We start from the raw sequence: 15,531 nt of genomic DNA, 5'->3' as shown, positions 1-15,531 counted from the left end.
GAGCTGGCAACAGTGGCTGCTGACTGACTCCCCAGTTCCTATGAGGGCATCTGAAGTGCTCCAGACGTGATCAGCAGGCGTCCTCTTGTCCTTCTGACAAATCTTTTCCTTGAGCTTCCTAGCATCTGTTCTTGATAATCATGGTTCTGAGACCAGGACCAGTGAAAGAAAATAACACTGAACCAGTCAGTTGTGTGGCAATAACAAATATCCCCCAAGTCTCAGTGGCTTAAAACAGCAAAGACATACACATGTTATACATCCCTCACGGGTTGGCTGCTGCTCTGCTACACATGTTTCCACTCTTGGACCCAGACGGATGAAGTAGCCTATAACCGAATCATACCAGTCACTGTGGCAACCACCCAACAGGTTGTAAAGGGTTGCAAAGAGGAATTCACCTGTATGGCAATGAAATTTCCTGACTATTGTAGATGGGCACCTGACACTTGCCAAACCCTACCACCTGCTTAAGCCATATTGAATGATTTGCTCTTCTTGGAAGATGACCAGGTTTCTTTCTTACCTTTGGGACTTTGCAGAAAAGACTTACAATACCCTAAGACTAAACAATACCCTACAGGATATGGAACTATTTCTTCCAGAGGTATAGACAAAACGTACTACAGGAAAGCACATCCACCATCACACCCTGGTTGTGACCTCAGAGAGTGATAAGTAGGTGAGGGTTGGTAAATTCTATGGAAGAAGATGTAGAGAAGGAGAGTGAATAAATCTTGGGCTCATTTGTTTTTGGTCTCTAATGGAGTAGGACTGCTCAAAAGGAATTTTCACACACTGTCCTCTGCTAGGAATGTCTGTGATCAGCACTTCCCCACTTCTCCCACAACAAAGGAGGAATTTCTCTACTGGTGGGTTAGAATCTGAGTCACTGGCGAGGCCACTATTACTCATGGCTGGAGCGGCTATGCTTGGATTGAACTTGAACTTGAACTTGCCAGTGCCAAGGTCAAAATTTGAGAAGAGTAGAGGGCTTTGCTAAGATCCTGATCCTGGTCTTCTTGCTTAACTTGAGCTTCTCACAGGGTTCTGCATGAGGGCACTGCTCTTGGTATGGTTACTAATTCACTGAATCCTGTCTTGCTATTGTCTCATGAGCTCCATTGAGACCCTATTATAGTGGGGATTGGGGATACAAGGAAGAGCTGTCAGCACAACATGACTCAGGTTTTTCTCATCCTGCCTCTCAGAGCACCACCTGAGAGCCCCCAGTCTCCACCTTAATTTTTAAGAGTTGGCTAAACATGAGATATGAAATGAATTTCTATTAAGAAATGGATGTAGTGCACAAACAATGAATCTTGGAACACTGAAAAAATAAAATAAAATAAAATAAAATAAATGCCATTGGACTAAGCATAGAACATGGTTGTACCAATAACTTCTCAGAATCAGGACAATGCAAAATGGTGGTGTCGACACCTGGGAAGGATCTGTGTGTAATGCATCACTCTCTGCAGAGAGGAGAGAATTAGGAAGTGTGTGTTTGGGAGATGGGGAATCAACATGAAGAACAGAGACACTGAAGGGAAAATCTTTCATCATGCTTGTCCATGATTACCCAGGAAAAAAAAAAAAGCTACTCATGTTTTGTGACAGTCAGTAATTAAACAAGAGAGAGACCTCACCATGATTTCATGTTCCTGGTCGGAAGAGGAAATTGTGAGAGGCACAGTGCGTGAGCTAAATCATCAGAGTGACAGGCATTTACTAAACATGCTAGAGCTGGGCGCCAAGGTGGGGGTGTGTGCACATGTGCACTCCTTCCATACCCATTGAGAACCTGCCTAAAAGCAGCTCTGGGCCAGCTGTGCACAGCCCACTTGATGTAGTTCACAGCTCGACTGGGGAGGAGGGTTTGGGACATTATACAGTAATATGTAGCAATAAACAGGAAGGGATCCAGCTTTGGGATTACTATTAATCTAAATATGAATTGTTTTTACTCCCTGGCATGAGAATCCTGTGATATATTTTAGTGGAGGTAGGAGAGTCCTGTGGACACCACCAGACTATAACTCGTCCTACTATGCCTAGATTTCAAGTAACAATCCTTATGCAAATTCTTGCTTGGGAATGGGTTTTCTAATCAGATTGCTTGCTCACCAGTACTGGGTTGGGTTACAAACTCTGGGAATGAGGGTTTGAATGAGGGAGAAGGGAAAAACTCTTGTGGAACTTGGAACTCAGGAGAGATATATCTGAGGGTGTGGACAGGGATTGGGCACTCCATTGGGTGGGGGTGGAGGCCAGGCAGCACTGGAACCTGGAAAGCCAAAAGGCCCAGGAAGTGGCAGTGGGGCCAGACTGGAGACAGGAGGCTGCCAAAAGAAAGCTTCACACAGCCAACCCCAGTTTGTGTTGGGCTCGCTCTTATCTCATTCATTCAAAAATGATTGATTACCTCTTATGAACCAGGTAGTGTTGGGGCTGGAATATGGAGGGTGGGTACAGACATAGCCATGAAGAGGACCTGGCATCTCTTAAGGGCTTGAAGGCAAGGAGGATGATCCATGGGCAAAAGTAGCCCTACTGTGCAGTTAACAGCCATCAGAGCCAAGAGAAAGTGAGAAACTGCATGAGCAAGGATGTGGATGAGATTATGTCTGGCTTGGTTTAGTGCTGCCAGGAGACCAGAAGGCATCATGGAAGAGGTGGAACTGACCCTTAAGAGATATGTATTTTGATGTGCAGAGATGGGAGTTGAAAGGCATCCCAGGTAGGGATGACAGGGTGGGCAAAGTCAGAGAGGCAGGAAATCGAGAAATCTGTTATAAAGCAAATGCTGGTTACACCCACACATGGGCTGTATAAACGTCTGAGCTGGAATTCAACATTTTAAGAATGTTTTCCTCTAGGTGAAAAATTCTCTTTTTTCCCCTAATGAATAGATCACAGATTTCTAGTGTAAAATAATCATTATGATGAATAATAATAATAATATAAATTGTGATCAAGTTGGAAGGAGCCTTGAATTGCCAAGTTTGGTTGTATTCTGTGAGGAAAATAAACACATCACCAACTTGGGATCCTTCCCCTCCCATCTTTATGTTTCTAATTCAATTTGAGCCTTTTGACTCAGAGGCACACTGCCCATCCCACCCAACCCCAAATAAGAACAAAGTTATAAGAAGGAATGTCCAAGAAATAGTTTATTCTGAGCAAGAAACAACACTGACTTAAACACAGCCAGGAAATCCAGCATCTCTCGGGCTGCTTCCAGCTCTTGCCCCCTACTTCATGAATTCAGCCCGGCAAGAAATTCAACATGCTGCCTGGGTCACAGTGAAGAGAGGAGCAGCCCTGTGATTTCCTGGGGGGAACAGGACACTGCCGATGGGGGACAGAGAGTGACAAGTGTGCAAGACAAGTAGACTTATGTGGGCAACATAATCGAGAAATAGGCTTGGTTCAAAGGAGGAAAATAATGATCATTCCTTGTTTTTAAAATAAAAATATAAAACCACACCATCCATTAAAACATCTCTTAATATATCCAAGAGACGACATCAACAGCCCCGAGCATTGATTCATGATGTAAAAAGTAAAAACCGGAAGTTGTTAAGAAAAAATAAAACACACCTGAACTTTGAATAGGGATAGACAGAGTTCAAAGACTCCAGAAGAAAAGTTCAAGGGGTTCTAAACACCAAGCTTATTTCTATAGAAAGTGACCTGCCAAATGAGTGACATAGCAAAGTTTCTCCAGACGATGACAGTGATGCTCAAAAAATGTGGTTACCATTCAGTGAGCGGTGCATGCTGGGTGCGCCATATGCCATTGAGCCCTACAACAACCCTGCAAGGCTGGTTTTATCATCACCGCTTGAAAACAAGGAAATGACACATAAGTGATTGTGCAGTTTTGCCTAAGGTCTTCTGGTTAGTAAACAGCAGGGCTGGATTCTGGAGGAGACTGACTACATCTGAGCTCTGTCCCTGGTGCTACAGCTTCTCCCCATTCAGAGGCCAAGTGCTCCCCCAACAGGTCCTTTGGCAGTCTGTTCCTTGTGTGAGTCTACTGTCCTTCTAGAGTGAACTTTCTAGTCACCCATACTTCTCTATCTGTCAATACAGGACCACCTCATCAGTGCCATTCGGAGACCCTCTTTAAGACAATGCTGAGGAGACCACTTCACACCCTTTGCAGGAAAAACACCTAGAAGTTGGATGGGGCTCAAAATTTGGCTGTAGGACTCAGTTTGGGGAGAAACTCTGATGGCACTTGATAGGAGCAACTGATGGTCAGTGACTTGACCTTCCAAAGGGCATCTGCTTGCCCTCCCAGTACAGGGTGTGGGGTGGGGTGGGGAGCTGCTGAAATTATAGGTGGGAGGCAGTCTTCTGTGAATAAGGGCAGACGTGTACCTGTAGCATTGAGACCCAGGGGACCAGGCTGGTGTGCAGGACATGCCATCTTCCAGGGTCAGAAAGACTGGCCTGGCAGAGAAGCAAGTGAATACACTTCAGGTTTTGCTCCAGGATTTGGGAATGGGTTCCCATTGGAAGGGCAGGAACAGAGATATTTATTTTGACATTGGGATGTATTTTCAAAAGTATGGTTTGACGAGCCATGATGGTCCCAACTGTAAAGTTGGGATGGTCTAATTGCTTTATGGGACAGGAGCACACTTCAGATATCAAGGTTGTATTTTGCCTGTGTAAACAATTTCAGAAACGTCACAGGTTTTCCATGTCTGCTAACCATTTGGTTTCTCCCAATAACCTTGTAGTTTTAGGTGGGACAAAGAGCTGTTTTAACCCCTTTGGCAGATGCAGAAAACAGGCACAGGAAGGGCAAGGTTGTCCAAAGTCACTCGGAGAATCAGTCAGGCACCTGGAACAGGAACCTGGGCTTCTCAGCTCAAGTTCAAGGCTGTCTCTCTGCATCTGATGTCATTAGGGGTGAGACAGGGACCATCGTGGCACAGAGAGGGGCTGCCAGTGGGCAGGACAGAGATGTGTGCAGTCCCGTCAGGCGGCCGCAGGTGGTGGCTTAGCTGCTACAGCCACGGGAGCAGGCGTGGGCCAGAATGTTGTTGTTGCGCCCGTCCTGGAGCTTGCCCTGGGTCTGGCTCCCAGCCCGGCCTTCTGTGTCCACAAGCTGGCCGCTCTGTCCCTGTTGCCTCCTCAGCCTGCAAACAAACGCAGCACAGACCTGAGATGGTGACGTAGAGTAGAGGGCAGCGGGATGGCCAGGAGATGCCTTTGTGCAAACAGGACAACTGGGAAGCCCTCAGTCCATACCTTCCCTGGGCCAGAGTGTGGTGCCCTAAGCCATGCAGGCCTGGGGTCCAAGCGTGGGTCAGGTGCACTCCTGTGTTAAATACAGAGCCTCTGTTTCCCCATCTGTAAAATGGAGATAACAATTCCTGTCTTATGACTCCCTGAGAAGTCTATAGATCATGTGTGCAATTTGCCTAAGCTCACAGTGACAATGTAGGTGATGAGTCCCATACAGCATTCATTCGTGTGTATGTATTGAACACCCACTGATGTACCAGCCATCCTGCCAGGGGGAAATCCTGGCCAGCAAGGTAGTCATCTTTTCTTTCCTCATGGAGCTTACTGTCTAAATGGGACAATGGACACTAATCAAACTACCTGCCAAATAAATATCCAAACGGATGAGCGCCCAACCTTACAAAATGGCCCATGACGGACTGTTAAGGGAGCATGATTTTAAAGATTGCATTTCTTCATAGCTGGCCTCCTGATCACCCTCCACATGATCTAAGATGTCAACATCCTTCTCCTTGTGACCTGCAAGTTCAGGTTCACGCAGTATCCCACAGCTGTCACTGCATGTATGGTGCAGGCAAAAAATAGAATGGAGACATTTAGGGAGGAAGAACATAGCTCTCTGTACTTGTTTCTCAGGCACCGTTGGTCATGCTGCTGTCTTTCAGGCCTTGGCTTCCCTATCTAAACCTGGGATTCTACCATTCACTAGGAGGAAGCTAAGGGGATCAGAGAGAATGCGTGTAAATTATCTACTATGGGGCTGGAAATAGTAAGATTGCCACCATTCTCCTTGTTCTGAAGGATGCAGGTTTCAGCCCGAGTTTACTTTTCACACTAGGAGGTTCGGTCAAACAGAGTGCAGACTTAATGACTGACACAGGGTAGTGTGGACGCCCCCCAGTGACTACAACACAGTCCATTGTCTTGACGGGTCACAGGACCTGTGTGCATGAATGTGTGTGTATGTGTAGTGTTTGCAACAGTGTCAGGATATGAGTGAGTCCTTCGGGTTATGGCGAAGTAGCAGGAGCAACACAATATTTTGAAGACCGTCAACTTGGTGGCCACTGCCTCCTACCCTTTGTCCACCTGCAGGGACAAGGACCAGGTGTGCAGTCCCTCAGGCCCCGAGGCTGTGGCTGTCCAGGTTAATACACCTGGGAAAGGAGGCTAGGGTTAACATTCATCATCTTAGTGGAGGAGGGGTCAGCGCTCAGAGGGCAAGCTGAGATCCAGAGGACAAAGCATGGGAGGCAGGGAGAGTCTAGTGCGAGGGGTGGGGTGCGAGGGAGGGGGTGGGAAGTCTTCGGACTTCCTGCACAGGGCTGGGAACTGCTTGGGAACCTTTCTCCCTTATCTCTTCTCTGTCCTCCCCTCTACCCTGGGAGATTCTTCCAGGCACCTCTGGAAAGAAAATCAGATCATAACTAGGGAAGACTTAAATGGTTAAGAAACTAAATGGAAACTACCTATACTTCCAAAGTAGGACATCCTGTTTGGTTCACATTTGTAATGCCATATAATTCTCTGGGTGTATCACAAGGTAAAGGTGAATCCCATTAGGATTTTCTTTGAAATGCTCAAACATAGCACAGATAGCATTACCGTCTCTAGACTCTTGTACTTCTCTGACACAAAATATAGCTTCCAAAGTTGCGTAATAAAGAGTGGAGCAGATGAGGAAGAGATGGATTTGGAAGTCTTGAGTAGGTCAGGAGAGGTTTCCTGCAGGAGGCTGCATTTAAGCTGGACTTTACGGATTGGTATGGAATGGGGGTAGCATGAAGGAGGGACAGGGATTTGAGACGAAGGGACATGAGTGAGGTAAGGCACAGAGAGTAGAGCATAATATGGCAGCATGGACCAGCATCCTTTCTCGAACTGATGGTTTAGGCACTTTGGTAGAACTAGCAGTTTCAAAGTCCCATACATATTTTATGTGACCATGAGTACTACATCCCAGAGCATTAACTAAATGAGGTATGGGTCATCTCCTGGCAATCTATCATCAGATTCAGTGTGAACCAAGGTTGCTGAATGAAGAAAGAAGGACCTTTCTCTAAACTTCCATCCATCCACCTATAGCCTATGGAGCTGAAATTCTAACCCAGTTCTGGGAGGCACCAAAGCCAGCATTCTTCCTAGTTCCCTCTATATCTGTGCCCCCACTCATCTACCAACCTTTCACCATCCATTCTCCACCCACTCATCCATATGTTCATCTACCTACTTACCCGTCTGCCCACTCATCTACCCCATCCATCCATTCATCCATACACCTACTTCTATGTGTCCACCTTTCTGTCCTACTCCCAGCCCATCTATCCACTCCTCATCCACTTACCTATTTACCTTCCACCCACCTTTCATATACACACCCATCCATCTACCTCATCCATTCATCATCCATCCATCCATCCTCTCACCTATTCTTCATCTATCTCCTTATCTACTCAGTCACCTATCCATCCATTTGTCCACTTCATCTATTCACTATACACCAATCTGTTGATCTCCTCACTCAGCCCCATTTCCCATCCACCCATATACCCCTCAACTATCATCTATTCATTAGTTTCCCTTCTACCCACCACCATCATCCATCCATCCATCCATCCATCCATCCATCCATCCACCACCCTCCGAGCTTATCAATGTCTTTCCACCTTCCACCCACTCACCACCCATTCAGTACCCTCCCCTTCCAACAGCACTGCCTATGGCTCACAGTGGGAGGGACTGTGGAGGAGGACACAGAGCAAACAGTGAACATTCACTGTGACAAAACTTCTGCTGGAAGGGACTGGCATGCCATAGCACTAAGAGCCCAGGCTTAGAGCCAGGCTCTTTCTGTCCCTGGTTCTACCACTTACTAGCTATATGACTTTGGGAGGCTGGATTCAAACCCGGAGCTATCGTTCCCCCAGTCCCCTGCTCTTTCCACCAACTCCTGTGCCATTCAATCCTGACCTGGAGGGAAGAGAGCATGGAATGACTTTTTCATGCTCTGAAGGAATTAGAAAGGCTCATGTTGTTCAAATAGGAATCTGTGAACCAAGACAGAGATATGAAACCATTATGATTGTGGCTCTGAGAGCTCACTTCTGTGACAAGCCCACAGCTCAGTTATCTGTAACTCTGGAAGAAATGAAAAAGGATTTTGCATATCCCACTAGTCTGCTGATGCAAATTGGCTGGTTATCTCCGCAATGGCAGGAACATTTAATTTTCTCAGGCAACTTATCAAATTAATTGTCAGCTTTGTGGTCAGGATTCCAAGTGACAGACATGAGTTCCATCAACCTCCTGAACTCTACCATCAGACGCCAGAAGGAAGCATTCTGAGATAGTGAACCTTGACCAAGGAGAGTAAGACACACATTAAAATTTGTAATAAATCTGGCTGGAGGCATTTTTTCAAAGGCATAGCATTTGAAAAGAGTAAAATAAAATGATTAGCAATCAAAGTCATTTCAAATCAAGCTACTTCCCACACATAGGATGGAGTGAGTCTGCTTAATACCAACATCCATCTGCTATGGACTTTCTATAGGTGAGGCCTGACCTCTGATGTGAGAGCCTGGTTTTCATGAATGCAGTCAGTATAAAGTGCTTTCACAACTATTCCTAGCATTCTACTGGCTCTCCCCATGTATGTTTCCTGGCGGTGTAGAAACATGAATGGAAGGCAAAGTGGTGCAGTGGGAGAGTACAGGGCTGGGAGTTAGGTCAGAGGCCCAGCCTCACCATCACTGGCTGAATGGCTGGGCACTCGCAACTTCTTCAAGCCTCTCTCTTCTCACCTGTAACACAGGGATGGAAGAATAAATGCCCACCCTTCACTAAGCAGGGTGTTTTCCCAGGTTGGCAGGCTCTGTGTCAATACCCCAAGAGGGAGAAAAGGTCAGGTGTAATTAGATGAAGCAACAGGGTGTCCTAGCTGGACAAAAATTGGATTGCCATTTGCAAAACTAGTGAGTCGCCCTCGTGGGCAACAATTCACACGAGTTAACATGCATGGAGCTTTTTCTCTTGTAGCTGAGGTAGCTGGGATAGGTTGTTACTCTGTGTGTGTGTGTTGATTTAAAAAATTAATGCAAAACAATGTTTGACACAGCAATTAATGGATATGGTCTGATAATTTTGTATATAATGAATTATATGAACAAACACTTATGTAGGGCTGCTTATGTGGCAGAGGCTTTTAGGTACTTCACTTGTTCTAACAACAGCCCTAGGAAGTAAGTGTTTGCATCCCATTTTGCAGATCAGGAGACTGGGGTGCTAGCGTGAGGTCCAAGGTCACTAAGCTAGCTATTGGTATTGAAAACCAGCCAGTCTGACTCCAGAGTCTGTGCTCTTAGCTATTATGCATACTGCTTCTCTGGTTCATGAAAACCAGAGTTGAAGTACAGGAAAGTTCTGGAAGCAGCCCAAACTGAGCAAAGGTTATCCGTTTAGGGTTGGGAGGTGTCTACTGAAGTGAAGAAAGCAGTCACTTGTGTGTACGCTGCAAGAATCCCTTCTCTGGCATCCCTAGAGGAGACCACTCTTAGCAGAACATTGCTGCTCACCCCCCTCAGACAGTTTTCTGGATGGCAGAATAGCTCAGACTCTTAGAAACTCTTCTACTTAGAAATGAAACAGAAATATGTTTGTGACAGCTGCTCCCCTTTGGCCTTTAGTGTGTTTTCTAGAATAATTCTCTCTCTTCAGTTCTTTGAAGCCCCCTGGGCTGACCATCTCCCATTGTTCCTTACCTTCACTCAGCCCTGTTTGGTGCCTGGGAATCTGACTTGGTGGGGAAGGGGGGCAGAGCTCTCAAGCCCTTGCCTTCAGCTCGCTTAGTCAATGGGGATCCCTGCAGAGATCAAGAGGAGCAAGGGGAGTCAAGTTGGGGCATCTATTCCCCAGGCTCTCCCTGCACAGTCTCCTTGAGCAGCTGGGGACGCTGGAAGGTCACTATTTTAGCTGAGGTAGCCCTGTCCCCCAATGGTGTCCTTCTTCCCCTCTCTTCCTGGCTTCCTTGAAGCCCCAGTCCACTGCACTAGCCTGTGTGTGAGCCGTGGGACATGCAGAGGGCCTTTTCAACTAACATCTCCTTGGAGTATTTCCTCTGGGATTCTGACCCATGAAACACAAGACCAGAAAGACTCTGCCTTAAGTAAAGACTCAGTATAACTGGCTGTTCTGCTTTCAAACCTCCTCACTTACTGGGAAGATCACCTTGTATGCAACTCTTATCTCACAAATTCAATAACATCCTTTGGCCAGAAGCATTAGAATTCTGTCTGTTTTATCTGCTGTTGCCTAAAGCAAACGTATTTGAGGGAGTCTTCGGATAGAGCCCGCTACACCACGGGTGTGATACAGCAAAATGTAGTGGATTATCTTACTATCCTTTCCCTCTCTCCCCCACTTTGCAAACAAATCTTGCTGGGGGAAAAAATGGAAGGGAATGAAGTATGAGGTTTCTGAGTGATGGGGACTAAGAGGTATTGAGTGTGTTCTCCACTACCTCCTTGCTGAATGCCTATGTCCACCTTCTGGAGAAGAATTAACAATGCCCCTGGTGAGGATGAGAAGGGATATCAAAAAGATGAGCAACTGGTGGTGGGTCACACAGTTTTTCAGACCCAAGCCCAGGCTTGAAAGGAGGACTTTGCTCTTTCTGCCATCCCAGCCACATGTCTCTTCCTGCATGCCTGCATGAGCAGATTTCTCTCTAGATTTAGAGGTGAGGCTGATCTGTGTCTGAGATGACTTCCAGGGGAGATTTGCTGGGTCCTCAATGATTTGTGTGCACAAGAAAGGCATGCATGGGCAGCCTTGTGGATGGGCAGTCACTAATGGTGTTTACTGGTCTGATCTGCTGTTCTCCCGGCACCTGGCAGGAGTTCACTTCCAGGCTCCTGGGGCTAGGCAGGCTGTGTGCCCAGTTTTGGCCAAGGAGGGGGAGTAGAAATGCTACCAACAGGCTGGAGCAGGGCTGATGCTAGACCCTCTCAAAGTGTCTTTCCTCCATCACTGTGATGCTCTGGAAATGCTGTTTCAGGCTGGGTTCTGGAGTGAGGAGGATGATGGTGACGTGGGAGCAGCAAACCCCCACCCACCTCATGACCTGCCATAGATATATACCATGAGTAAGAAACAAACCTTTGTTGTTGTAAGCCCCTGATATTGAGGAATTGATCTGGGTGTAGGATCTGGAGGTCCAGACACTGGTCTGTTGGTGAATAATGGCATCAGTGCAGTTCAGGGCTGCAGAGTTCCCGTAGGGAACCCCTGTGTCTCCAGACAAGAAAGAACTCTTTGTCAGTTAAGGGGCCTGAGTTCAGGGTCCACTTTGGGGCTGCTCACCTCTCCGCTTGGGCAGTCAGCCCTGTCTGTCCCCTTACCCTCCCTGCCCACATCCATGGACGGTTACCATGTTTCACCTGCCCAGAAGAGGAGGTCAGATGGGAAGCCAAGTGGGACCACCTGATTTTTCTTTATTAATCTGCCCTAGCCTTCAATATCTATCACGCCCTTCCCCCCCTTTTTTTCCTCTCCTGGACTCAATTAACCCTATATTATCAATTCCCCTCAGTGGAGAGCATTGCCATTATCTTGCCTTTGTGGTTCTGGGTTCAGACAGCAGCTGCCACCTTTAATACACCTCACCTCCCTGGTTCTTTCCATTGACTGGGTAAGGGCAACAGCTTGACCCAAGCTGTACCAGAGTCCTCCTCTGATGGCCAGATCAGATTGGTCCAGGAGATATCACCTGACCCAAGATGGGCCAATCAGAGCCATTCCCTGAGATAATAGAATTTGAGATCTGGAAAACCTTCCCCTTCTTGACTTCCCCTCAGCGTCCTCTTTCATCTCCTTTCTTGAGTTTGGTGGTAGAGCTGGGAGACTATGGCACTCTCAGCATTGTGTCTTCCACTGTGTGGAAAGAACTGGTTTACAGCAAAAGAAAGGACTTCAAAGTGCAGAGAAACAGAAGTTGCTAAGAGAAGGAAGGAGTGAGTCTTGGCCTGGGTCCCAGTGACTTTGGAGTCCCCGTGCACTCCAGCCCTTCCCGTGGCCACAGGAGCCCCCCCAATGAATCCTGTTTCACCTAGGCCATTAGCTTTTTCTCTCCATTCCTTGCAGCCATGACAGTCTCAGGGAAGTCAGCATTTATGCTGGTATCTGTCTCTGTGACCTTCCAGGGCCACAGTCTTTTCATGTGATGCAATGAGACATATGTGGATAATTATTAAATTTATTAAAATATCACTCATTTATTTTTTTTCTTTTTAAAAAAAGTTTATTTAAGTAATCTCTACATCCAACTCAGAACTCAAACCCATGTCACTCATTTATTTTTGTGTCAAATGTCCATCCTTTCAAAATCACTAATTTTCATTTATTTTGTGATATTTGTAAAATAACTTTTCTGCAACTAATAGGTATACTTAAAATTTTGGTTAAAATTTGGGAGGAATCCAGGGTTCATGGCTGCCAGTCATGGAAACTCAATTAGTCCCTGGAAGGTGTGCGTGTTTCTCAGGGGTGCCTGATGAAGTACCAGCTGCTGGGTGAAATGTATTCTCTTGAAGTTCTGGAGGCCAGAAGTCTGCAATTCAAGGTGTCAGCGGAGCTCTGGGGGGAAAATTCTTCCTTGTCTCCTCCAGCTTCCAGGGGTTTCAGTGATCCCTGCCATACCCTAGAATGTGGCTACATCATTCCAGTCTTTGCCTCTGTCTTCAGTGTTCCTCTCCTTATTGAGACCCTAGTGGTTGGATTTATGGTCCACTCTCATCCGGTTCAACATTATCTTAACTTGATCACTTCTGCAAAGACCTCTATTCAAATACAGTATGGGGGGGGTGCGCAGTCCAGGAGTTCATCATATCCCTTTAAGGGACACAGTGCAAACCACAAAGTAGGCATTTCAGGCAGAGAATCTGGGGCTTTTTCATAAGAAGCTTGGGAGAGGGCCGGAGCTGGATTAAGTGGAGGAAATCAACATTAAGGATCCTAAGAGAAGTTGCTAATTACTCTTAAGCACTTATTTCAGACCCTCTTACTGTTTATACTCCATTTTTTTTACATACATTTTAGGCAGTGCTCTTCCTCTGCTTCACTTGGGTATTTTAATTAAAGTTTCAACGTTTATAAAAAGTTAAAGGCGAGAGCCAGAGTAGTATAGTGGAAACCTATGTGGGTCCCCAGGTCTATAAAACACGGACTGCTGACCTCAGGCAAATGACTACTTCTCTCTAGATGTCTGCATTTACAAATCAAGGTTGTGGTGAGGATTAATTTTAGATAAAACGTAAATGCATGGCATATAACAGGTTTGCAATATGCACACATAGTGATAGTATTATTTCATTTAACTGGCTGGTAATGAGATTTGTAGATGTAACAGAAAGAACATTAGACCAGGACTAATTTTCTTGGGCTTTGGAAAGACACCACCTTCCTTGCAGAGTAGTGATCCCAGAAAGCTTGGCCTTCCCTAACACAGTCACCTGGGCTCTTCCCCTCTACCACAGTGGACAGTAAAGCTTCGAGACCTTCTGAGATTCAGAGAGGCCACTATAGTCCCAGTTAGGCTTTTATCAGTTTCCCTAACTGTGAAATGGGAGGAAAAATCCTACGAATAGAACCGTGATGAGAATGGAATGAGCAGATGGCTGCAAGGTGCTCTCCTTACTCCAGAGTTTAGAATAGACTTGCTCTCAATTGTTTGTTGGTTCCCTTTTCTGTCTACCCTCACCTATAAATGACGTTTAGACCATATGATCAGAATCTCAAAGACTGGAAAGAACCTAAATATGCTGGCCTTGTTTCAGAAGGCAGGGTCCTTGACCTTCACCTCTTTCTAGCAATGGGGCCAGGGGATGTGCCAGCAGTGAAGGTCCCTCCTTTGCAGATTAATCTGCAAGATGCAGGTAGAACCCTTTTCTTCCTTCCCCATGGGTTGCTGAAGAAACAAGAGGGACACTAAAGGACTCTGCAAATGGCACAAACCTTGTATAGTCAAAGATCACTGATACCCAGGCCAGTCCAGGGTATGATGTTGAGCCCAAGGCCAGAGAGGTTGGGCCTACCCCTGCCCCCCTGTTCAGGCACTGAGGGCAGCAGGACCAGGGCCTGCCCTGTTCATCCACTTTCCGAGCTTGAAATGAATCATACTTTCATGCTTCTTGGCCTCCATCCCCCCAGTGGCTCCAGGCCACAACAGAGGGTCCCTATCTCACTGCTGGGGTCCTCCGGGGAGGCAACCTGGGCAGATGAGGTCACAATACATTTTGGTTGTTCATCCTTCTGACGCCTTAGTCCAGGCATTCCACCCTGGTCCCCAGCTGAGCCTGGTGGTGGCTTGATGCTCTTGTGCTGTCTCAGGATGGGTAAGGAGGACAAACTGCTGTCATGTGAATGCATACGATCTTATACCTGTAACACCCGGGTTCACTGACAGGCAATATCTATGCAGCTAGTGGAAATCCCTTATTCAACATCAAATGTATGGGGCAAGGGGACGTTTTGTGTTTTGAGTTAGTGCCTGGGCCCTGGAGCCTGATTCTCTCCATGGAACCCCAGCCCTGCCTCCTCTTAGCCACGTGCCCTCAACCTGCCCTTCTTCACCAATAATGGGGTGGGGGAGGGGTAAAAGTACCTGCTCATAGGATGGGTGGACAAACTGCATGGAATAGACTAGGTGCCCAATAAGGGTGTGCCCTCATGGCCATCTGTTCTGTGCAAGCCACTGCCCCACCTGGATGCCCTGGAGAGAAGCCCTGAAGACACCACTTGCAGAAGTACCCCCTCCCTTCAGGTCCTGAAGCTCATGCTACCCAAGTGTGATCCCTCTGAGAACAGGGGAGCTTGGGGGTACCTGGGAGGCTCAGTGGATTAAAGCCTCTGCCTTTGGGTCAGGTCATGACCTCAGGGTCCTGGGATCAAGCCCTGTGTCAGGCTCTCTGCTCAGCAAGGAGCCTGCTTCCTGCCCCTCCCAGCCCCCTCGCCCCCACCTGCATCTCCACCTACTTGTGATATCTTAAAAAAAAAGAAGAAAAAAAAAAAGAAAAGAAAAAGAACAGAGGGGCTTGCTCCCAGCTGTGTCTCCCTGTATCGGGCCCTGAGTAAACACGTGCTGAACAGCTGGATGAAAGCACACGCAGCAGAAAGAGCCCAGAATCTAGGAGATGGGAGATTAGATCCCAAGTCCTTTATATTCCAATTCAGAGCCACAGATGCTGGGAATCTTAGTAATAATGCACCTGG

General features: G+C 46.8%; 1 protein-coding gene across 2 annotated transcripts in view; it reads right to left on the bottom strand.

Moving 5' to 3' along the window:
• Window positions 1-3,178: 3,178 nt before the first annotated feature.
• The window catches only part of STK32B (serine/threonine kinase 32B), a 436,152-nt gene continuing 423,799 nt past the window's right edge, over window positions 3,179-15,531 (bottom strand). For both annotated transcript variants that reach the window (XM_045986344.1, XM_045986350.1), the window contains one exon: window positions 3,179-5,156. In XM_045986344.1, the coding sequence (XP_045842300.1) occupies window positions 5,018-5,156 (139 nt within the window). In that variant the 3' untranslated portion in view covers window positions 3,179-5,017. The remainder of the gene's footprint in view (window positions 5,157-15,531) is intronic.

This window comes from Meles meles, chromosome 2 (assembly GCF_922984935.1).
Source record: "Meles meles chromosome 2, mMelMel3.1 paternal haplotype, whole genome shotgun sequence".
NCBI classification, from domain to species: Eukaryota; Metazoa; Chordata; class Mammalia; order Carnivora; family Mustelidae; genus Meles; species Meles meles.
Note: the sequence above shows the minus strand (reverse complement) of the source record. Positions and strands in the feature narration are given on the sequence as shown.